Genomic DNA, 20,358 nt, shown 5'->3' with positions numbered 1-20,358 from the left:
ATATTAGTTTATGATATCTAATATATTGCAAAATTATATTTAAACATAACATCATATAAAATAAAATGTTATATTTTTATATAAAATTACTCTAAACTATTACTTACGAATCACTTTTTTTATTATAAATGTTCTGTATACTCTTATAATATATTTTATACACATTTATATATTAGTTATAGAATTAATTATACATTCCTAATTACATTTTTATTTAAAAATTTAAAAATTTTTAAAATCCGTTATAATTACATATATTTGCATGTGAAAAGTACAGAAAAATGCATAGAAAAATATAATGATAGATATAATAATATATAGTCTTAATATAATAAAAAGATATATTATCTTTAAAGATTAATATCGTATTCGTACATGAAGTGAAAATATATCATAAAATATATTGTAACATTGATATAAAATGTTATCTATATTTTAATAAAAAATAGCAAGGTTTATCTGTAGCTTAGAATTATATTTACTCGATATTATTTGTGTTAATAATTCATTTGACTTTTGCAAAAAAGTAAAATTCATCGCATATATACAGACATAAAAAAATATATTATTACATTATTTTTATAGATAAATTAAAGAGTGTTATAGTTTTAAAATGTTTTCAAAATATGAATATCATATTGCTAATATCTAATTCACATTTTGTTAAATTATATTTCTACAATGTTTTCGTAATGTTGCCTTGCAATTTGTAATATTGCAACATTGTTGCAAAGTAGTTGTAATATTTTGTGCTGCATAGATATTATAATATTATGTGCTGATATTTTTTGGATATGAATAGGCCTAAAATTAAAAAAAATTAAATCTTATAATAATCGTTATAAGTAAAAATAAATTTGTAAAAATATACACACATGAAGATATTAAAATTATACTTTTGCTTAATCTAGATATTCCGAGCACTCCTGGAATAATAGCGAATAAATATTACTTATTATTAATGTTGGTTATAGTTCCTATAATCTGCATTTTTTACATTTATCGTTGTAAGTATATTTGATATAAATGTCAACTTGAATTGCAGATTATACATATATATCTGATATAATATCTAGAGATTTACTAGAGAAAATAGTAATTTACTTATATAAAACTAAACGTATAAATTTACTAAAATACAGTAAATTTTATAATACGTATTATTACATAATTAAATCGAAATTTTATAATAGTGTATCGTCAACGCAGAGGTAATAATGAACAATTTTTGTCTTCTACAATGACCGATGTAGAATTGGCGATTCTACCTGAAGTACCTTGCCGAAACACTCAATTCAATATGATTTACAGTCCTATGTTACATTATAACCCGGATGAATGCGCGATAACTAGACTCGCACGAAATCAAATTATACTTAAGAAAGATCTTGGTAGCGGCGCATTCGGAATGGTAAAAATTAATTTTCTTAAGCGATATTTTAAATTATTTTTTGGATTAACAAAACAGATACGTATTTTTAATAAAAATATAAATTACATGAATTTTTTAAATAGATTATAAGTAATATAAAATTTACATGAGAAAACAAGCATGCACTTTATTATATACTTTTCATTGAATTATTTAATATAAAGTAAAATAAAGTAAAATATAAAGTAAAATACTACTTCACATTAAATTATACATTTTTCAATAAAGTACGCATGTAAATTTGTGTGAAATATTTTGCAGGTATATCAAGGAAAGGTGAAGGATTTAGAAAAATCGGGCACAGAGAAATCCGTTGCAATAAAAACGCTTCCAAAAAATTCTTCTTCCCATGAGAAAGAGAAATTGTTAAAGGAAGCCAAGCTTATGAGTCATTTTCAACACAAACATATATTAAGATTATTGGCCGTTTGCTTAGATGGAGATTCTCCGTTACTAGTGTTGGAATTGATGGAAACTGGTGATCTGTTAAGATATTTGAGAGAATGTCGAAATTTGCAAGCGTCAGATTCGCTTGCTCTGCGTTTGCAAGATTTGCTCGCCATGTGCGAAGATATTGCGCGAGGTTGTTTGCTACTTGGAAGAGTTGCGTTTCGTACATAGAGATCTAGCGTGTCGCAATTGTTTAGTATCTTCGAGGAATCGAGAGAATCGTGTCATCAAAATTGGAGACTTTGGACTAGCTAGAGAGATCAAGGATGATTATTATCGCCTGGTATATATAATTATGGAAAAAAGTTAATAATTAAAAAATGAATTCTTCTAAAAATACTTTCTATTTTTTTATCATAATAGTATCATGCATTGTTTTTTTAAGTAATATAGAATATAAGTAGTTTTTATTTATATATAGCAAGAGATAAATTAACGTTTTTGATTTTGCACACATTCTAGAAATGAACAACTTAAATCAGAAAATTAAATTCATGTTTAAATCATGTTTTAGAAAGGAGAAGGTTTGCTTCCTATTCGATGGATGGCACCCGAATCTTTGATAATGGGAATATTTACTTCTCAAAGCGATGTTTGGTCATTTGGAATATTAATGTGGGAAATTACATCGTTGGGTGAGCAACCTTATAGTGCCAAGACTAATGAAGAAGTGGTAAATTATGTACGTGCTGGAAACAGGTTGCCGATGACTCTTAACTGTCCGTCAACATTGTACCAGTTGATACTGAGTTGCTGGAACACAGTGGATGCCAGATCAAATTTTAATTTTTGTCTGAAAAATATTATAGTATTTAGAAAGAACACGGAAGATGCTTTATTGAGTCCAGTCGATACTATTTAGCCGATATAATTAAATTAATGTTTATCTTATTTTCCAAACGACTCAATAAATCTTAATGTAAAAAAAATATTTCTAGGATATTTCTAAATTGATTCTAATCTGATTATTTTTAGGTTTAATCTTAATGTTACATATATCAATGAAAATTAAAGAAATTTTGTAATCTTACTTTTCATACAATTTTGATTATTATTAAAAAATATCACATCCGTTTTCATGATTGTACAAAATCAAATAATATAATGATATATCTAATTTGTGTTTTTGAGTAATCGAAGCAAAATTTAATGATTGTGATTATATGTATATGTATAAACAAAATTTTTTTGAACACGGGAATATAATTAATTTTCGACATTATATATGATCGATAATTACAAACTGATGTAATATTATGAGTGAAAGAGGAAACGCGAATTATGTCCTCTATAATTAGTTGTGAATATATAAATATAATAATATAATTATTTTTGAATTTATAACAGTTATCATGAATGAACTTTTTGCATCATTCGTGATAAGTATATACATATATTATATCTTTTTATTTAATTACTCACTATATATTCAAATTATATTGATGATTACAAAAGCAAGCAGTCGTACAGGGTGTTTTCGCAACATACACATCTTTAAGTCTGGTTGCCTGACTGCCCACCATCAGGCGCATGCTTTATTGTGCTCGCAGAATAAGATTAGAATGCCAATTCGGCGAAGAGTAAAAAAAAAAAGGGAAATCAACTTTTATCATTCTGTTATAGTGATCAGTTGCGAAATTTAATAATATAGATCAAATATATTTAATAATATAGATAATAATAATATATAGAAATTTAATAATATAGATACAATACATTTAATAATATATAAAGAATATAATATATAGGGAATGTGTATTCTCCATAATTTATCCGTTATTTAATATAGGTTATAACATATTATTAATTTAGATTATTACACTTTATTTAATTATATTTAATAGTATATATTATCATATATTAATAATGTAAATAATATTTAACAAACAAATTTAAACAAAAAAATTATAATAAAAAATAAAAAATAATAATGATATAATAATGAAAAATATTTTTAGTCTTTAAATATAATATAATAAATTATAATAATTGTTCAATATAACCATTATTTTCTTCTAAACATGGAGCAATTCTGCGCATGAAATTTTCTCTCACTCGTCTTAGCATAAGAGGTGTGATCTGTGCACACACATTACGAATCCTGTTTTTAAGAATTTCTGCATTTTCTGGCAGGGTTTAGTAAACTTTATTTTTTAAGAAGCCCCACTTGAAAAGTCCATAGGTGTGAGATCCGAAGAGCGTGGTGGCCATTCCTGAGGATCATGAAGTCCGATCCATCACCCAGGTAATTTTTGATTTAAAATGATTCTTGCCAAAATAGAAGTGTGAGCGGGATGTCCATCTTGTTGAAGTATTATTTCTAGCCTATTAACTAGTGGCACATCTTCAAGGTGTTCATCAAGCCGATGGAGTAAAAAATTTGTAAATAATAATCTGCATTGATTTAAATAAATTCGGGACCGATAATGTGATCCCCTACTATTCCTTAGTCACACATTTATAGCCCACCTGCCTTGAATGTTTACTTCCTTCATACAATGTGGATTATGCTGCGCATAATGATGCTCATTATGTCTGTTTATGCATCCGTCACTTTTAAAAATTGCCTCGTCACTCCAGAAAATATATTTTTCAAAAATATACGTTAAAATAACGTATAAAAATAACGTTTCCGACATCATTGAAATTCATCTGAGTAAATCGAGTTTAAAGTATTAGTATAAAGTTGACGACTAATATCAATTGACAACAAAACGTCTGATATGTTGCAACAAAAAAATAGAAAATAAATTTTTAAATATTACTATACTAATATAAATATACTTTTAAATATAACTATACTAATATAACTATACTTACGTGTTCAATAACCCATTCACAAAAATTTATTCGTCGTAGCATATCACGAGGTACAAGCTCGTGTGTTGTATGCCGTTTAAAGGAATGCCAACCCAGGGAATATTTAATAATTTTATGAACAGTAACCTGATTCATGTTCAAATGCGGTAGCTGCTCTTGTGCTTATATGAGCATTTGTTATAACAGCCTCTTGAACAGCATCAATTATTTCTTGTGGAACATGAATGAGCCTGGTGGATTTATAAAATTGTCCATTTCTTTTTAATCTTTCACACAAGCGGTGAAAGAAACTATGGTCCACATGTCGTCTGTCCAGAAATCTTTGAGCGTAAAGTGCAGCCGTTTGCCTTTGATTTTTTCGATACTCGCCATAAATAAGGATCATGTCCGTTAATTCTTCGTATGAATAATTATTTCCTTCCATCGTAATCTCTTACGTATGATTTTTTCCACCAACAAAATTGTTTGAGTATCGATGTGCATTTCTGTTTTTATAATTTCTTGATCATCTCTTGTTTGTTGATTTGAACATGACTCATGTTAGCATTCAAAAAATTATTAAACATTCCTGGGGGAAGGTTGGCATCCTTTTAAATAGCATACAATAAAAGCTCATATTTGGTGATATGCCACGACGTTAAAATTTTTTTGAATAGCTTATTGAACATGTAAGTTTATTTTAAAAATTTATTTTTTATTCTTTTATTGCAACATACCAAACATTGTTATTATTTACCAATTTATTAATTATGTCGTTAACTTTACAATAATAACATTGTTATTATTTACCAATTTATTAATTATGTCGTTAACTATATACTAACTCAATTTATGTAAATGAATTTCAATGATGCCGGTCGATATATTTTTGAAAAATGTTCTCCGGGAAAATATTCTACGAAGCCATTTTTGGAAGTGATGGATGCATAGATATAATAAGTATTTTTTATTATGAGCTTCTTAAAAAAAATAAAGTGTATCAAATTTTGCAGGAAAATGATGTGGAAATTCTTAAAAATAGATTTCTTAACGCGTGTGCGGAAATCACTTCTTTCATGATAAAACGAATGAGAGACATTTTCATGGACAGGATTGCTCGTTGTTTAGAAAAAAATAGTGATTACATCAATTTTTATAATTATATTTATTATATTTATTATATTTAAAGATAAGAAATATTATTCATTATAAGTATTTTTTATTATATTTGTTCAAATTTACTTATTAAACTATTTATGTTATTTTATCTAAATTATTAAATAAATATTTTATTTATATTATTAAATTGAGCAACTGTTCCCTACAGAGTGATAAAAGCCGATTTCCCTTTCCTTATTCTTCTTCGACCTTGCATTCTGATCTTATTTTGCGAGCCCAATAAAGCATGCCCCTGGTGGGCAGATAGGCAACCCGACTGATGTGTATTGTTGGAAACACCCTATATACAGGGTATCGCAGACCATCCGTAACAGTCGAATATCTCAAAAACTGAGTACAGCAGACAAAAATATTTCAGACAAAAGTTATAAAGTTGAAAGGGAGCCATAAGATGGTGTCATTAGTTTGACCTTGGAAAGCCGTTTGAAGGTCACCTTTAATTTTTTAAATGGAACCTCCTATTTTTTATTATTTATTCTTGTAGCTTATCTCGAGAACTTTCGAAAACACTATAATAAAATATTTTTTCATTTCTTCACACCAATCCAACATCCACCCAAAGGTGTGAGGCCGAATAGCTCAGTGGTAAGAGCAGTTGTCCGACAAGCGAAAGACTCGGGTTCGTTTCTCGATTCAGCGACGTCGCCCCGATATTTTTCTCGTCTACATCTCTTCAAGAAGTAAAGAGAGGTCTACAGAATTCTCAAAATTTGAGAATCTATACCTTGGTAAATGCACCAAGTAAAATATATGCATATGCCTTGTGCACGTTTTAAATTTTTGCGAATAATTAATCTTTAAAAAAAAATTTGCGCACTACCATCCGCGGCTCTTAATCCCTTTTTTCTTGTGTAATGTGTTTCTTATTAATGTTTTACGAATAAAAAATATCGGATACGTTTAAGAAACGTATATAAAACGAATGTATGCTACCTCGGGCATCATAGCATATCTTAAAGTTATTTATTGACGACAGTCACGTGTCATAAAACATTGTGTTTCGTCATTTATTGACGTAATTAAAGGTTAACTATCCATTTGATATCAATGCTGTCTAGTTGCAATGCGGGCGGAAATTAAATTAAACTTTAAATTTTATCTCGAAAATATTGTAGTTCTAAAAAGTGATGTAAAAGAGATGATATATTGAATCCAATAAATATTATTGTTATATGTATTATCTAACTGATAGAAATAACTTATTGTTAATTAATGAAAAAAATTGTAAATAAATATGCATGTATTAATACTTGAATGTTTGTTTTCTTACGATACTTATTAGATATTCAACATGTGTACTTCTGTATTTTATATATTATACAAGATCTGCACACTTTTTAATATTAACCATTTTGTAAATTCGTAAATGTTAACACACAATTGTAATTTTCTTTTTAAACTTTTTTTATATTATGTTTTGGAGCTTTTTCCTATTTCAAACTGTACATATAAATCTTTGTACATACATATATCATTGCTGTGGAGGGATTAAATTTTTCTAAATTTATAAAATATTTGAAAATACGTCTATTATTATGCATGAATTTAAAAAAGAGACCATTATATAAATACTTGTTTAATTATTCTTAGTTATTCTTGACACACAATATTATTCTTAATTATTCTTAGCAGAATGTATCTTTAAAAATATAAAAATAGTTTTGAAAATAAAAATGTTGTATATCATTTAATATATGAATGAACTGAATAAATCACAAAAGGAGACCGAAGCATTAGAAAATTACTTTTTTGAAAAAAGTAATTGATTTATAACGGGGAAAGAGAGAATTTGATTGGATGCACTAATGCACATTGGTGCATATAAAAATTGTCATATAGAAAATTACAATAATATAATTAAAATAATAATGTAATTAATATTATTAGTTTTTTATATTATATATTATATTAAGTATATTATGTTAAGTTAATATTAAGTAAAATTATATTATATACGTTATTATAAGTTTATTTGATGTAAATAACGATAATAATAACTCGTACAATTATTTTATTTATTTTAGTTATTTATGTGCTATTGAAAATTTGTATTTCTTTATACTAGAAGATTTATATTAAAAACGCTATGTATTGATTCAAACTGCATTATATGAATGTCATAGAAAACGTATAAATCGCTTTTTTAAATCCATTATTACTTTTTTTATAATCAGAATTTCTTTTTATAGTAAACTTTTATAGTACCTTTTATGCCAAAGAAAAGATACTCAGAAATAAATTAATGTAGAAAGTTTATAATATAATTCATTAAACAATTATATATACAAATAATTATTTTTATTTATACATTGAATTATTTTTCTTTTATACATATATATCTTTTTTGTCAAATAGTTTTTAAAGATTTTAATTCTCTTTGAAATAACGCGAGTATCTCCGTGGAAAAAAATAAATTACAAACGGAATGCAGTTAATAAGACGTCATGGCAACACATGATCAGATTGATCATTCGAAGTCAGTTAGTATTGTGTTGGCTAGCCAAACACACTACCGCGTTACTTATCGTTTGATTTAAACTGCATCATATGAATATCATAAAAAATTGTGTACGAATAGTGGATTTTAAAAGCATACGTAGTAAACGAATTGTCTTAATTACATATTTAATAAAATTAAAGATATAATAAATATTCAAGTGAATTCGATTACACGCTGCATGTGCTTGAATATGGCTGAAAATGTTACAACATCTATAATTCTATAACTTCTCTGATCGTGTGTAATTTGATTGTGGTTATTTTTTTATCGATGTTTTTCTGCTAATATTAATAAAAAAAAAGCTGATAATAATTATATTCTTTTGTTTGCTATACAATCATTTGGTATCATTTTGCATTGCCATTTGTTCTCTTAAAAAATTATTTATTTACTAAAAATTCGCGAATTTAATCTTAAGATATATATTGTGATCACGACCATAAAGAGAAATCTAAAAACATAATATTAGAAGATAATAACATACGATTTGTTAAAACTGAATTTTAAGGAATTTATCGAAAATAAATTTATATATATGAATTAATGTCAATTCGATTAACATATCAGAATTAGCAGAGTGAGAAAAACAATTAACTGTGAATTCAACGGGAACTGATTGAGTGTAAACGTTTAAGAAAAATGCAAATCATGTTTGGGACAATTTTCTGTATTTTATTGAAAGGTTTAGTATTAACAAAGGCAACTATCACGCCGAATGATTATACCACTTCAAACATTCTCCAGGAAGAAAATGTTTCCATGCGTCCGGAATTAAATTTCACGCAGGTAAGAGATATTTTCGTTTGATTAAGAAACAATTGAATGTTATTGCAGTTAGTAGTATAACTAAACATGAATAAAAATAAATTATATATTCTACATATAATAAGATAAGATAAAATAAAATAATTTAATATGAAAAAAAAGTATGTACGATGTTGTAAAAAAAGATGGATAAAGTATATATATATATATATATATATATATATATATATATATATACATATATATAAAATAATTATTTCTAAAAATAACAATTATTAAAATTAATGAAGTTTTGTGTCTACTATCTGCTACATTAATATACACATACAATGGCACTTCAACAAATTTTTATGTTATTTTTCTTCAATTTTTAAAATTTCTTTATTTTTCTAGATATATATATATATATATATATATATACATATATATATATATATATATATATATATATATATGTATAATAATATTTATTGATCTAAAGTAAGCTTTATATTAATGTACATTTTATTTTATAAAATTAATTTAGAAAGTTAGCATTATTTCTTTGTGTTTAGGATAATTATATAACGGGACAGAGCTACTAAATATCGAGATAGAAAATCTGTGTGATAAAAAAATCATTCATCAAACATTCTTCAAGTTGTATCTATTAACGCTAATATTTCGATCGACAATATATTCAACAACTATCGCTGGAATTTATATTAATTTTCATTGTACATATATTCATTTATATACAATTATATACACATATTCTTATCGAGACATTATCGGTTTATACTATCGGTTTATATTTATTATTTGCTGAATTTGTTTGTGTTAAAAATATAACGAACATTCACGAAACAATTCGCGAAAAAACTTGACAAGGTAATAAATAAAAGAATTTATATAATTCTATGACTAATATTTAATAACTTTAAAAAAACAATATTTTTAATCTTTTTATTCTTGAAGTACAAACATTAATAAAACTTTAGTAATATCGGCAAACTTTTAAAAAGAAATATGAGTTACGGTATAATCGAATAGAGTTAATTAACTCATCGTGAGAATGAATTAAATCGTTAGACAAAAGTTTTTTAATAATTGCAAAGAGCTACACTTTCGCTTGTATTTGACAAAAGCTGTTATGAATCCTCATTGACTCTCGTTAATCTATTGATTGATTTTCTTTTTAATATGAGTTATGTTTGATATAGAAGATGCCTTTATTAAAAAAATAAATAAAAAATAGATTTTATGATATAATAAAACTACATCACATTCAATTTATATCATTTAGGAATGGTACATATCAAACCGGTATTATTAAGCAAATCAAAAACGAATGGCAATTTTTTGTTTAATTTTATATATTATATAATTTATCATTAAAAGCCAGAAACAATCGTCTCAATGATATTCACTTAATTCTTTTGTATGTTACATTTTATGAGGGATATTACAATGTCCGAGAAAAGTGACCATCATATACTAAATTTCAAATCTGACCGGAGTCATTCTGATAGTACTGTGAGAAATGAGCGAGAAGTCGATGAAGTTACACTTGGAAATATTACTATCATTCCAGAATCTATCGGTAAGTTGCAAAAAAATAAAACATTAATAACAAAATCTATGATAAAAAAGGAAATATAATTTAAATTCAAGAGAGAATGGCAATCAAATCTAAAAATATCTTCCAATATAGAAAAGAATATAAATTCTAATTCTGCCCTAAAATGAAACAGAAAAGCATAATATAAACATAACATTGTACATAAAAGTTGTTATAATTTAAGGTAAAATCAATTTTATTAATATATTACTCTGTTTTAAAGCAGTCGCAAATATTATACTTCTGACTTTTTAAGCTATACGAATTTTTCGAAAGGTACTTGTCATTTTAGTAAAAATTATTTATTCGTTTTTGCAATAAATTAACGATTACTTTTCTAAATCTTAAATGACGCAAAAAATTCTTATGTTATTTTTTTAAAGATCAATACTGTGCTAATTTCCATATTTTGTAATTTACATTTATTTTTTCTCTATCCTTTATTTTCACATTAAATTGTTCTTTCTGATTTACTGAGATAATCCACTTAATCTTATATATAACTGTTAATGTGTACGATCTTAAAATCTTTAGAAAGCAGTTTGAGCAAGCCAACATCTCTCATTGTCAGAGCATTTGTACAATTCGACAGTCGATTTACAGAAAAAGTAAACGACATTTTTGTGATATTGAGGTAAGAAATCTAAATTCTCAGTTTGCATTCTTCCATTTTTCTTTCTTTTTCTTAAATTTAACGACATAAATATATCAAAATAATAATTCTGTTATAATTTTGTTAAAATATAAAACGGCTCAAATTTTATTTCAATTTATTATTTTAATTTATTTTAATTTAATTTTAATTTAATTTAATTTATTTTCTAACGACATCTCGAACATTGAAAAAGATCTTGAAAAGATCGAAACGTACGTATGTATTATTTTCTGTTCACTCGAATCAATTTTTTCAGACATATTTTTTATATTTTTATATTCTGACTGATTATTAATATATTATGTCTCTTACTTAGAGTTTTTATTATTATTTCGACTTTTTTACGCTCTAACATCTTGCGCCACGTTCTTTTTAGCCTTTCTTTTTATTTCGTTTTACTAAAATTTTATGTTTTTACAGATGGAATCAACCAGAATTTGCCGATGAAATAATACAAGTGTACCAAATGCAGTGTTCTTTCTTCGAGGACTTTAAAGAAATCTGCGACGATAAAAATATCACAACTACAAAATTGGAGCACACGGTGCACAATCTAACATCTAAGACGACATATTATTTTCGAGTACGTGCGCATACTGAAATTGTTGCTGTCCTTACACGGATTTAATCAATGTGTCGACTACACATGAAAATTCAATACCTATATTATTAGTTTCAATGTATAAACGTGTCGAAGTATGGGACTTGGATTTAAACAGTTATATTACTAATTTCGTAAATTTGACAAAGTACGTAATTTTACAGAATATACTGATAAAAAAAATGGTTTTAATTATCATAAATCATTTTTAATTATAAAGTTGAAGTTATTATTATTATGCACAAGTTTATTATTATCAACATTATAGTAGTCATAACTATAAAATTAGAAATCTCGACTATAATTTTTTTACTATAAATTATAATTCCTTTTTTCAGATCAGCATTTAGTTTCATTTATTCATCAATATGTGTCACTTATTTGATACAAGACCATAGAATTTATTGGATTGACGAAAAAGATCTAAAGATTCTTTGAAGACTAAAGACTAAAGATCTAAAGACTCATTGAAGATTAATGAAAATAATATCACAAAAATAGCTTCGAACTATATTTATATAATCTCTGCATTGACTGGGTAGCAAGAAATCTATATTTTACCTATAATGATTTTACCTACTCTTATATTATGAAGTTCGACTTAACAAAGCGGAAAAATGGCATAATTAAATGTGATGAGATTATCAAATCGCAAAATTATATTCTCCATTTAAGTGTATCACCGTCTATGGGGTACGTTTACTACCGTTTACCTGAGAAAATAATTTTTCATTAAAGATTTACAAATTTGTAATTGTTCTATAATTTTACGTGGTTTTATAATTTAAATCATAAGTAAAAAATATAATAAGTTGTTATATAATTATAAGAATTTCGAATTTTTACTACATATAAATTTCTGTTTTAAAATAATGTTAAGTAATTCTATGTTAAAATAATGTTTTATAATGAGTAAAATAGTTACATATTTTTTAGAACGTTGTATACGTTGTTATAGGTAACATACAATAATAGGACAATGACAGAATATAGTATGGTGAAATATCATCTCGATGGAGAAATCGAGTAACATGTTAAGATAAATACATCCTTTTGCCTATTTCATTCTATAGATTATTTTCATGATATAATAATTGATGACATGAATAATGAGGAGACGTTAATTTACTGGTTAAGTGCGAATTACATAATTGTAACAGACATTAACATTTCTATGTGCAATACGATTTTATACAAGAAAAACATAAGTGTTAATAATACCTTTGACTTCCATTTTATGACGATTGACAAAACAAACATTTACATTTTAGCAACTATTAGGAATGATTTTAATTCTGAAAACGCTATATACGCTTTGAAAAAGAAATATGCAATTCTCAAGAGCGTAAATGCAGCCAAATATGTTGAAAAGATAATAAGAATAGATAATAATGTTATATTTAATTAAAAAAATTACGCTTCTGATAAATCTTTACAAACATATCATCCACTGAGATGTCTGACACCTTACGAAAAAGTTTACAATTTTGAGAATATGAATGCAACGGCAAACAGCATCAATGTAACTTTACCGGAGCCGGTTGTAAAGAGTGGATGTAAAAAATATAATTTACCAATTACTATATATACTATCTCTGTAAGCCATTGTTTAAACAACAACCTCGACAAGTCTGAAAAATTCAATGTGCTGCGATATGTGACGTGCGAGCGACATTACGAGATTCAAAACTTAACACCATTTACAGAGTACGAATTGAAGTTTATTTTAAGCAATTTTTACTTTGATCAATTATCAATAAATCCAATCAATTCGAATGTGATATCATTAAAAACTAATTCGGGCAGCTTAATGCACCAGAAAACATAAGTGTTTTAGCTTTGACGCCTCTTATAGCAGTAGTTCATTGGATGCCAGCAATTGAACTGCGTGAGCGTGAACTACGAAGTGCATTGGAAGTTAGTCAATGACACGCAACAAAAGAGCAAACAATTTATCAATATGCCGAAACGTATGACAGATGGCAGATTTTTCATAAAGATTAACTTGTCGCTACTAGTACAAAATTACTTGATTACGTGCGTGTGTATCCAATTAATTTCAGCGATTTGTACAACGAGAGTTTAAGCAAGATCGTTCACATATCCTCAGAACCAAACAATATTACTTTGAGCGAAGTCAACATAAATAGCAGGAACATTTCATGGATTCTCTAACATTAATTCGAAGATCTTTTGTATACTGGAATACAAAGAGATTGCAGCAGAAAAATGGCAAACAATAAATTATTTTAAAATAAATTATAACAATGAAGTAATGTACCGTGTCTCGAAAATTTACAATCGGGAACTTTATACAAGTTTTGCTTGATATTGAGATATCTCGAATATGAGGAAACTTTTATATGGCCGGCTGATGAAAGATTTATTTTTTCAATACATGGTAGCAAACGTGGTAAGCAAATATCCATACAGCACAATAAGGTTACGGATATTGAAGAATAATTTCATTGAAACATTGCAATATTGCAAATCGAATGCGAAACTGCTGAGTTATTTTTATAAGATTGTGAAGAAGTTAAGCTGTTCGTTTTTTGCAATTAAATGTTGTAGTAATATTATAGTGTAATATATTGGAAAAAATGCAATGTTATTGCAACCATATTTTTGTTTTTGATGGATAAATATCTTGGAAACATTTAATTAAATTAAAAAGCTCGATATAAATAGAAGTTTGCAATATCTAAGATATCATGTCTAAGATAATATATTGCAAAATTGTATTTAAACATAATCATATACACAACATAAAATGTTATATTTTATACAAAATTACTTTAAACTCTTACTTACAAATTTTCTTATTTTAAATGTTCTATATACTCTTATAATGGGTACATTATACACATATATATATATTGATAGTGATAGAATTAATTATACATTACTAATTATATTTTTATTTAAAAATTTAAAAAATTCGTTATAATTATATTTATTTACATGTGAAAAATACATAAGAATGCATAGAAAAATATAATGACAGATATCTATTCTTAGCATAATAAAAAAATATATTATCTTTAAAGATTAATATCGTATTCGTAAATAAAGTGAAAATATATTTGTAATATTGCAATATTGTTGCAAAGTAATTGTAATGTGCTGCATAGATATTATGTTATATTATAATTTTTTAAAATATAAATATGGACCAAAAATTATATTTTGTATTAAAGTTATAAGTAAAAATAAATTTGTAAAAACATACACAGAAGAATTGTAAAAACATACAACAAAGATATTAAAATTAAATTTTTGCTTAATATAGATATTCCGAGCAATCCTGAAATAATAGGAAAAAAATATTACTTATTATTGATGTTAAGTTTTATCGTTATAGTTACTATAATCTGCGTCTGCTACTTTTATTATTGTAAGTATGTTTGATTTGGCTATTGACTTGATTTGTAGATTATACATGTATGTATATATATATATAATAAAATATCTAATATAGCAAGAACAACAAGAAAGAAATTAAAATGGTAATTTGGAATATAGCAGGATTGACAGAGAATAAGGAGGATAAATTAGAGTATATAAAGAGATTTGATATAATAGGATTAGTAGAAACTTGGATAATAAAAGAGAAAGAAGAGTGGATTAAAGAAAAGCTTAAAGATTTTGATATAGAATGCGTAGAAGCAAGAAAAGATAATAAGAAGGGAAGAGCGAAGGGAGGAATAATCTTAGGCATAAGAAGAGGATTAATGGACGCACAAAGGAGATTAAGAGCGACAGAAGAAGTAATAGCAGTAGAAGTGAAAAAGAAGGAAAAAACCTACAAGATAATTGTCACATACATGAATGAGAAGAAAAAGGAAAACTGGAAAGAAATCAAGAAAGTTTTGGAAGACAATGAGAGGACGATAACTATAATTGGAGGAGATTTCAATGCGAGGATAGGAAAAGAAGAAGGATGGTTAGAGGAAGAAGAAACTTTCAACCTAAGAAGCGAAATGGAGAAGGAAAGAAATAGAAAATCAAGGGATAAAACAGTTAACAAAGAAGGAGAAAAAATGTTGGAGGAAGTAAGAAATAATGGATTGTATATAGTAAACGGTAACATGAATGGAGACGAAGAAGGAGAATTTACATATATAGGCCCAAGAGGTATGACAACGATTGACTACCTGTTAACGAATATAAGCGGGAAAGAAATTATACAGCGCATGAAAATTGGAGAAAAAATAGAGTCAGATCATATGCCAATAGAAGTAACATGGAAGGAAAAAACAGAAGAGAGGAGAATGGAGATAAGGAAAGAAATAACGGATTGGACACAGGAAGGAATCAGAAAATATCAAGAAAACCTAAAGGAAGAAGAAATAGTTAGGGCAAAAAACTGGAAAGAACTAAAAGAAATAATAAGGAAAGCTAAAAAAGACAATCGATAATAAGGAATACCAAAAAAGACAATCGAAGAAAAAGTTAGGAAAGAAAGATGGTACGATAAGGAATGCAGACAGAAAAAGAGAGAACTGAAGAATTTACTAAAGCTCTGCAAGAAGGAAGGAAAAGGGCAGAAGAGATTTTATGAAGCAAGAAAAGAATACAAGAAACTACTGAAGGAGAAGCTAGAGAAGGAAGGAGAAAAAATTATAGAAGAAATGAGAAGGGATAAAACGGAGAAGAAGTTTTGGGAAATCGTAAATCAAAATAGGAAAAGAAGAGAAGGAATAGACGAAAACATAAGAAGAGAAGATTGGATGAAACACTTTACAAAACAGTTAGGAGGAACAGAAATAGATATAGGTGAGGAGGGAGAGAGAACTGAGGAGGTGACCAATGAGGAACTGGAAAAAGGCGGAAACAGAGGAGCGGATTGCAGGATAACAGAAGAGATTACAGAAGAGGAAATTGAAGTGACAATAAGAAAGCTAAAAAAGAAGAAGGCAGTAGGGCCAGACGGAATAGGTAACGAGGCATGGATCTACGGAATTGAAAAGCTAAGAGGAAAAATGAAGGAAATTTTAAATAAAATGTGGAATGGAGGAAAGTTAACAAAAGAATGGAAGGAAGGTATAATAACACCGATATATAAAAAAGGAGACAAGAAAAAAGCGGAAAATTATAGAGGAATAACGTTGATGGACACGGGTTATAAAATTTATACAGAAATAATAAGAAGAAAGTTAAGTAAAAATTTAGAAGAGAAAAAAGGTCTTAGTGAGACTCAATTAGGATTTAGGAAGGAAAGAGGCACAATTGATGCGGTATATATCCTAAAGAATGCGATAAATGAATCAATAAGAAGAGAAAAAGGAAAGTTATACGTGCTATTCGCAGACATGAAAGGAGCATTTGACAGACTAAAAAGGGAAGAAATTTGGAACATGCTGGAGAAAATAGGTATAGAAGAAAATATAACGGAAAGAATAAGGGACATATATACAGGAACAAAGAGCACAATAAAGATAAAGGAGAAAAGAATAGGATCAATGGAACTGAAGAAAGGAGTCAGACAAGAATGCCCCCTCAGCCCGACCTTGTTCAATGTGAGCCTTGCGGATTTGGAAGAGGAGATGAGAAAAGTACAAGAAGGAGGCGTAGTATTAGGGAGAAAGAAAATTTACTCACTGTCATATGCAGACGATGTTGCACTAATGTCCACTACGCCAGAAGGGCTAAAAGAGATGATAGAGAGATTGGGAAAGTATTTGGAAAAAAAAGGCTTGGAATTGAATACGGAAAAGTCAAAGATAATGGTGTTCAGAAAAGGACAAGGAAGGAGAACCAGATTAGAATTCAAATGGAAAGAGGAAGTAATAGAAGAAGTGAAAGAATTTACATATCTGGGATACATAATGAAGGGCAACAACAGTGATGAAGGACAAATTAAGAAGCTAGAAGGTAAAGCTAAAAGCGTAGTAGGAAGAATTTGGAGCATAGGAGAGAGGAAATTTAAAGAAGATTGGGATAAAAGGATAAGATTATTCGATGCACTAATAGAATCAGTAATAATGTATGGAGCCGAAATTTGGGAGTGGAAAGAAAGGAAAGAACTTGAAAGAATACAAAGGAAATATATTAAATGGGTGCTAAAGCTTGACAAGAATACACCGGATTACATAGTGATGAAAGAAACAAACAGGGATGATTTAATAATTAAGACAGGAAAAAGAGCATTAAAATATGAAGAAAAGTTGGAAAAACAAGAAAGAAACACGATCCTGGGAGAATGCTGGAAAATACAAGAGAAAAGAAGAGAAGAAAAAAGCCAAGAAGACAAGAGAGAATTCTTGAAGAAAAGAGGATGGTCAATAGAAAAGTATTGGGAAAATAAAGGTAGGAAAGAGTCAGTGTGGCAAAGATTGGAGGAGAAAGGCAGGGAAATACAGACAAATTATAGAGAAGAAAGGATAAAGGATTCAAGATACGCAGAAGAGATCAGGGAGGTACTCTTGGAAGAACACGGAAGGAGATACATGGAGAGAGACCAAAGACTAAGAAAAGATGAATTAAGTACGGTGGCTAGGTTTAGAACAGGAAATGAAAGCAGAAAGTGCATGTTCTGGCTAAAAGAAGAGGAAAGGTTGTGCAGATTATGCGGCAAAGAAGAGGAAAGCTACGAGCATGTATTTGAAAACTGTGGAAAGGTTAAAAATAAAAATGGGAAGTGGAGAGAGATACTAGAGGGAGAAAAAAGAAGTCTAGGAAGGATGAAGGAAGTATTGTGGAAACGGAAGGAAGAGGAGAAAAGAAAGGAAATAATAGGTGGAAAATAAAAAGAAGAGAAAAAGAAATTCAGAAAAGTCAATAAGGAAGGAGTGCAGAGAGGAGAGAGATCGAGAGGATATCTGGAAGGGAGGAGATAGGTTTTAGATAGGTATACAAAGACTGATTAAATGTATTAGAATAGATAGGAGAATGAAATATTTAGAGATGGAAGAAGAAGGAAGAAAGAGATGAAATAAATTATAAAAAAAAAAAAAAAAAAAAAAAAACACACACACACTAATACACACGCAAATAAAATGAATAAATGAATCTTGACAAGTTGACATAAATTGTATAAAATTAGTCAATAAATATACTACTACTAATATAATAAAATATCTAGAAATTTACTGAAAATAATAATTTAATTATATAAAATTAAACGTAAAATTAAATTTACTAAAAAAACAATAGATTTTATAATACATGTTATTACATAATTAACTCGAAATTTCATAACAGTGCATCGTCAAAGCAGAGGTAATAATGAACAATTTTTGTCTTCAACAATGATCGATATGGAATTGGCGATTCTACCTTGCCGAAACACTCAATTCAATATGATTTTCAGTCCTATGTTACATTATAATCCGGATGAATGTGAAATAACTATAGTCGCACGTAAACAGATTACACTTACAAAAGCTTGGTAGCGACAAATTTGGAAAGGTAAAAATTAATCTTTTCAAGCAATGTTTCAAAACAATTTCTGGATCAACAAAACAGATATGTATTTTCTAATAAAGATATAAATTACATAAATTTTTATAATAAATTATAAGTAATATAAAATTTAAATGAGACAACAAACATCCACTTTATTATATAATTTGCTAAATTATTTAATATAAAGTATAATATAATATTACTTGACATTAAACTATACACATTTTCTAATGAAGTACGTATGTAAATTTGTGTGAAATATTTTGCAGGTGTTTCAAGGAAAGGTGAAAAACTTAGAAAGATCGGGTACAGAGATATCCGTTGCAATAAAAACGCTTCGAAAGGATACTTCTTCCCATGAGAAAAAGAAATTGATAAAGGAAACCAAGCTTATAAATCATTTTCGACACAAACATATATTAAGATTGGCCGTTTGTTTAGATGGAGTTTCTCCGTTATTAGTGTTGGAATTGATGGAAATTGGTGACCTGTTAAAATATTTGAGAGAATGTCAAAATTTGCAAGCGTCAGATTCGCATGCTCTGCGTTTGCAAGATTTGTTCGCCATGTGCGAAGATGTTGCGCGAGATTGTTGTTACTTGGAAGAGTTGCGTTTCGTACATACAGATCTAGCGTGTCGCAATTGTTTAGTATCTTCGAGAAATCGCGAGGATCGTATCATCAAAATTGAAGATTTTGGACTAGAGATATCTACAAGGATGATTATTATCGCATGGTAAATACAATTATGAAAAAAATTTAATGTTTAAAAATTGAATTCTTTTTAAAATATTTTTCATTTTTTTGTCATAATAATATTCTGCATTGTTTCTTTAAGTAATATAGAATCCCTAAAAACTTACCTTTTTAAAAAAAGGTAAAAGAAGGGTTAATGCCAAGTTAATGCACTAATTGTATCCAACTGTCATATTGTCTACAAAAATAGTGATATTAAAAAATTGCGCCAACT

The 20,358-nt window shown here is 27.5% G+C and overlaps 2 protein-coding genes across 4 annotated transcripts; both read left to right on the top strand.

Annotated features, from left to right (window-relative positions):
- Positions 1–1,390: 1,390 nt before the first annotated feature.
- LOC112637614 (proto-oncogene tyrosine-protein kinase ROS-like) lies at positions 1,391–20,128 on the top strand. The gene is made up of 2 exons (XM_025407664.1): positions 1,391–1,411; positions 19,658–20,128. Exons 1-2 carry the CDS (start codon positions 1,409–1,411, stop codon positions 20,126–20,128), a joined length of 474 nt encoding a protein of 157 aa, XP_025263449.1. The 5' UTR covers positions 1,391–1,408.
- Positions 8,366–14,476, top strand: LOC112637605. 3 transcript variants are annotated; one of them, XR_003122622.1, is made up of 7 exons: positions 8,366–8,459; positions 8,928–9,146; positions 10,565–10,707; positions 11,260–11,359; positions 11,801–12,129; positions 12,320–12,674; positions 12,940–14,476. XR_003122622.1 is itself a non-coding variant. In XM_025407658.1 (4 exons), the coding sequence occupies exons 1-3, from the start codon at positions 10,548–10,550 to the stop codon at positions 12,006–12,008; spliced, it is 468 nt and encodes a 155-aa protein (XP_025263443.1). In that variant the 5' UTR covers positions 10,515–10,547; the 3' UTR covers positions 12,009–12,129; positions 12,320–12,693. The 3 variants fall into 3 exon arrangements, 1 of the variants encoding a protein (XP_025263443.1); XR_003122621.1 differs by lacking the exon at positions 8,366–8,459 and having other exon boundaries at positions 8,883–9,146; positions 12,940–14,475; XM_025407658.1 differs by lacking the exons at positions 8,366–8,459; positions 8,928–9,146; positions 12,940–14,476 and having other exon boundaries at positions 10,515–10,707; positions 12,320–12,693.
- Positions 20,129–20,358: the final 230 nt, after the last annotated feature.

The sequence above is a fragment of the Camponotus floridanus genome, unplaced genomic scaffold (genome assembly GCF_003227725.1).
Source record: "Camponotus floridanus strain SB8 unplaced genomic scaffold, Cflo_v7.5 scaffold182, whole genome shotgun sequence".
Lineage (NCBI taxonomy): Eukaryota > Metazoa > Arthropoda > Insecta > Hymenoptera > Formicidae > Camponotus > Camponotus floridanus.
Note: the sequence above shows the minus strand (reverse complement) of the source record. Positions and strands in the feature narration are given on the sequence as shown.

What these genes read in the sequence shown, in the direction of transcription:
- LOC112637605 (XM_025407658.1), top strand. Translation starts at nt 10,548, where the DNA reads ATGTTACATTTTATGAGGGATATTACAATGTCCGAGAAAAGTGACCAT. An exon ending in TATCATTCCAGAATCTATCG is followed by an intron (nt 10,708 to 11,259) that starts GTAAGTTGCAAA and finishes TAAAATCTTTAG; the next exon opens with AAAGCAGTTTGAGCAAGCCA. An exon ending in GACATTTTTGTGATATTGAG is followed by an intron (nt 11,360 to 11,800) that starts GTAAGAAATCTA and finishes ATGTTTTTACAG; the next exon opens with ATGGAATCAACCAGAATTTG.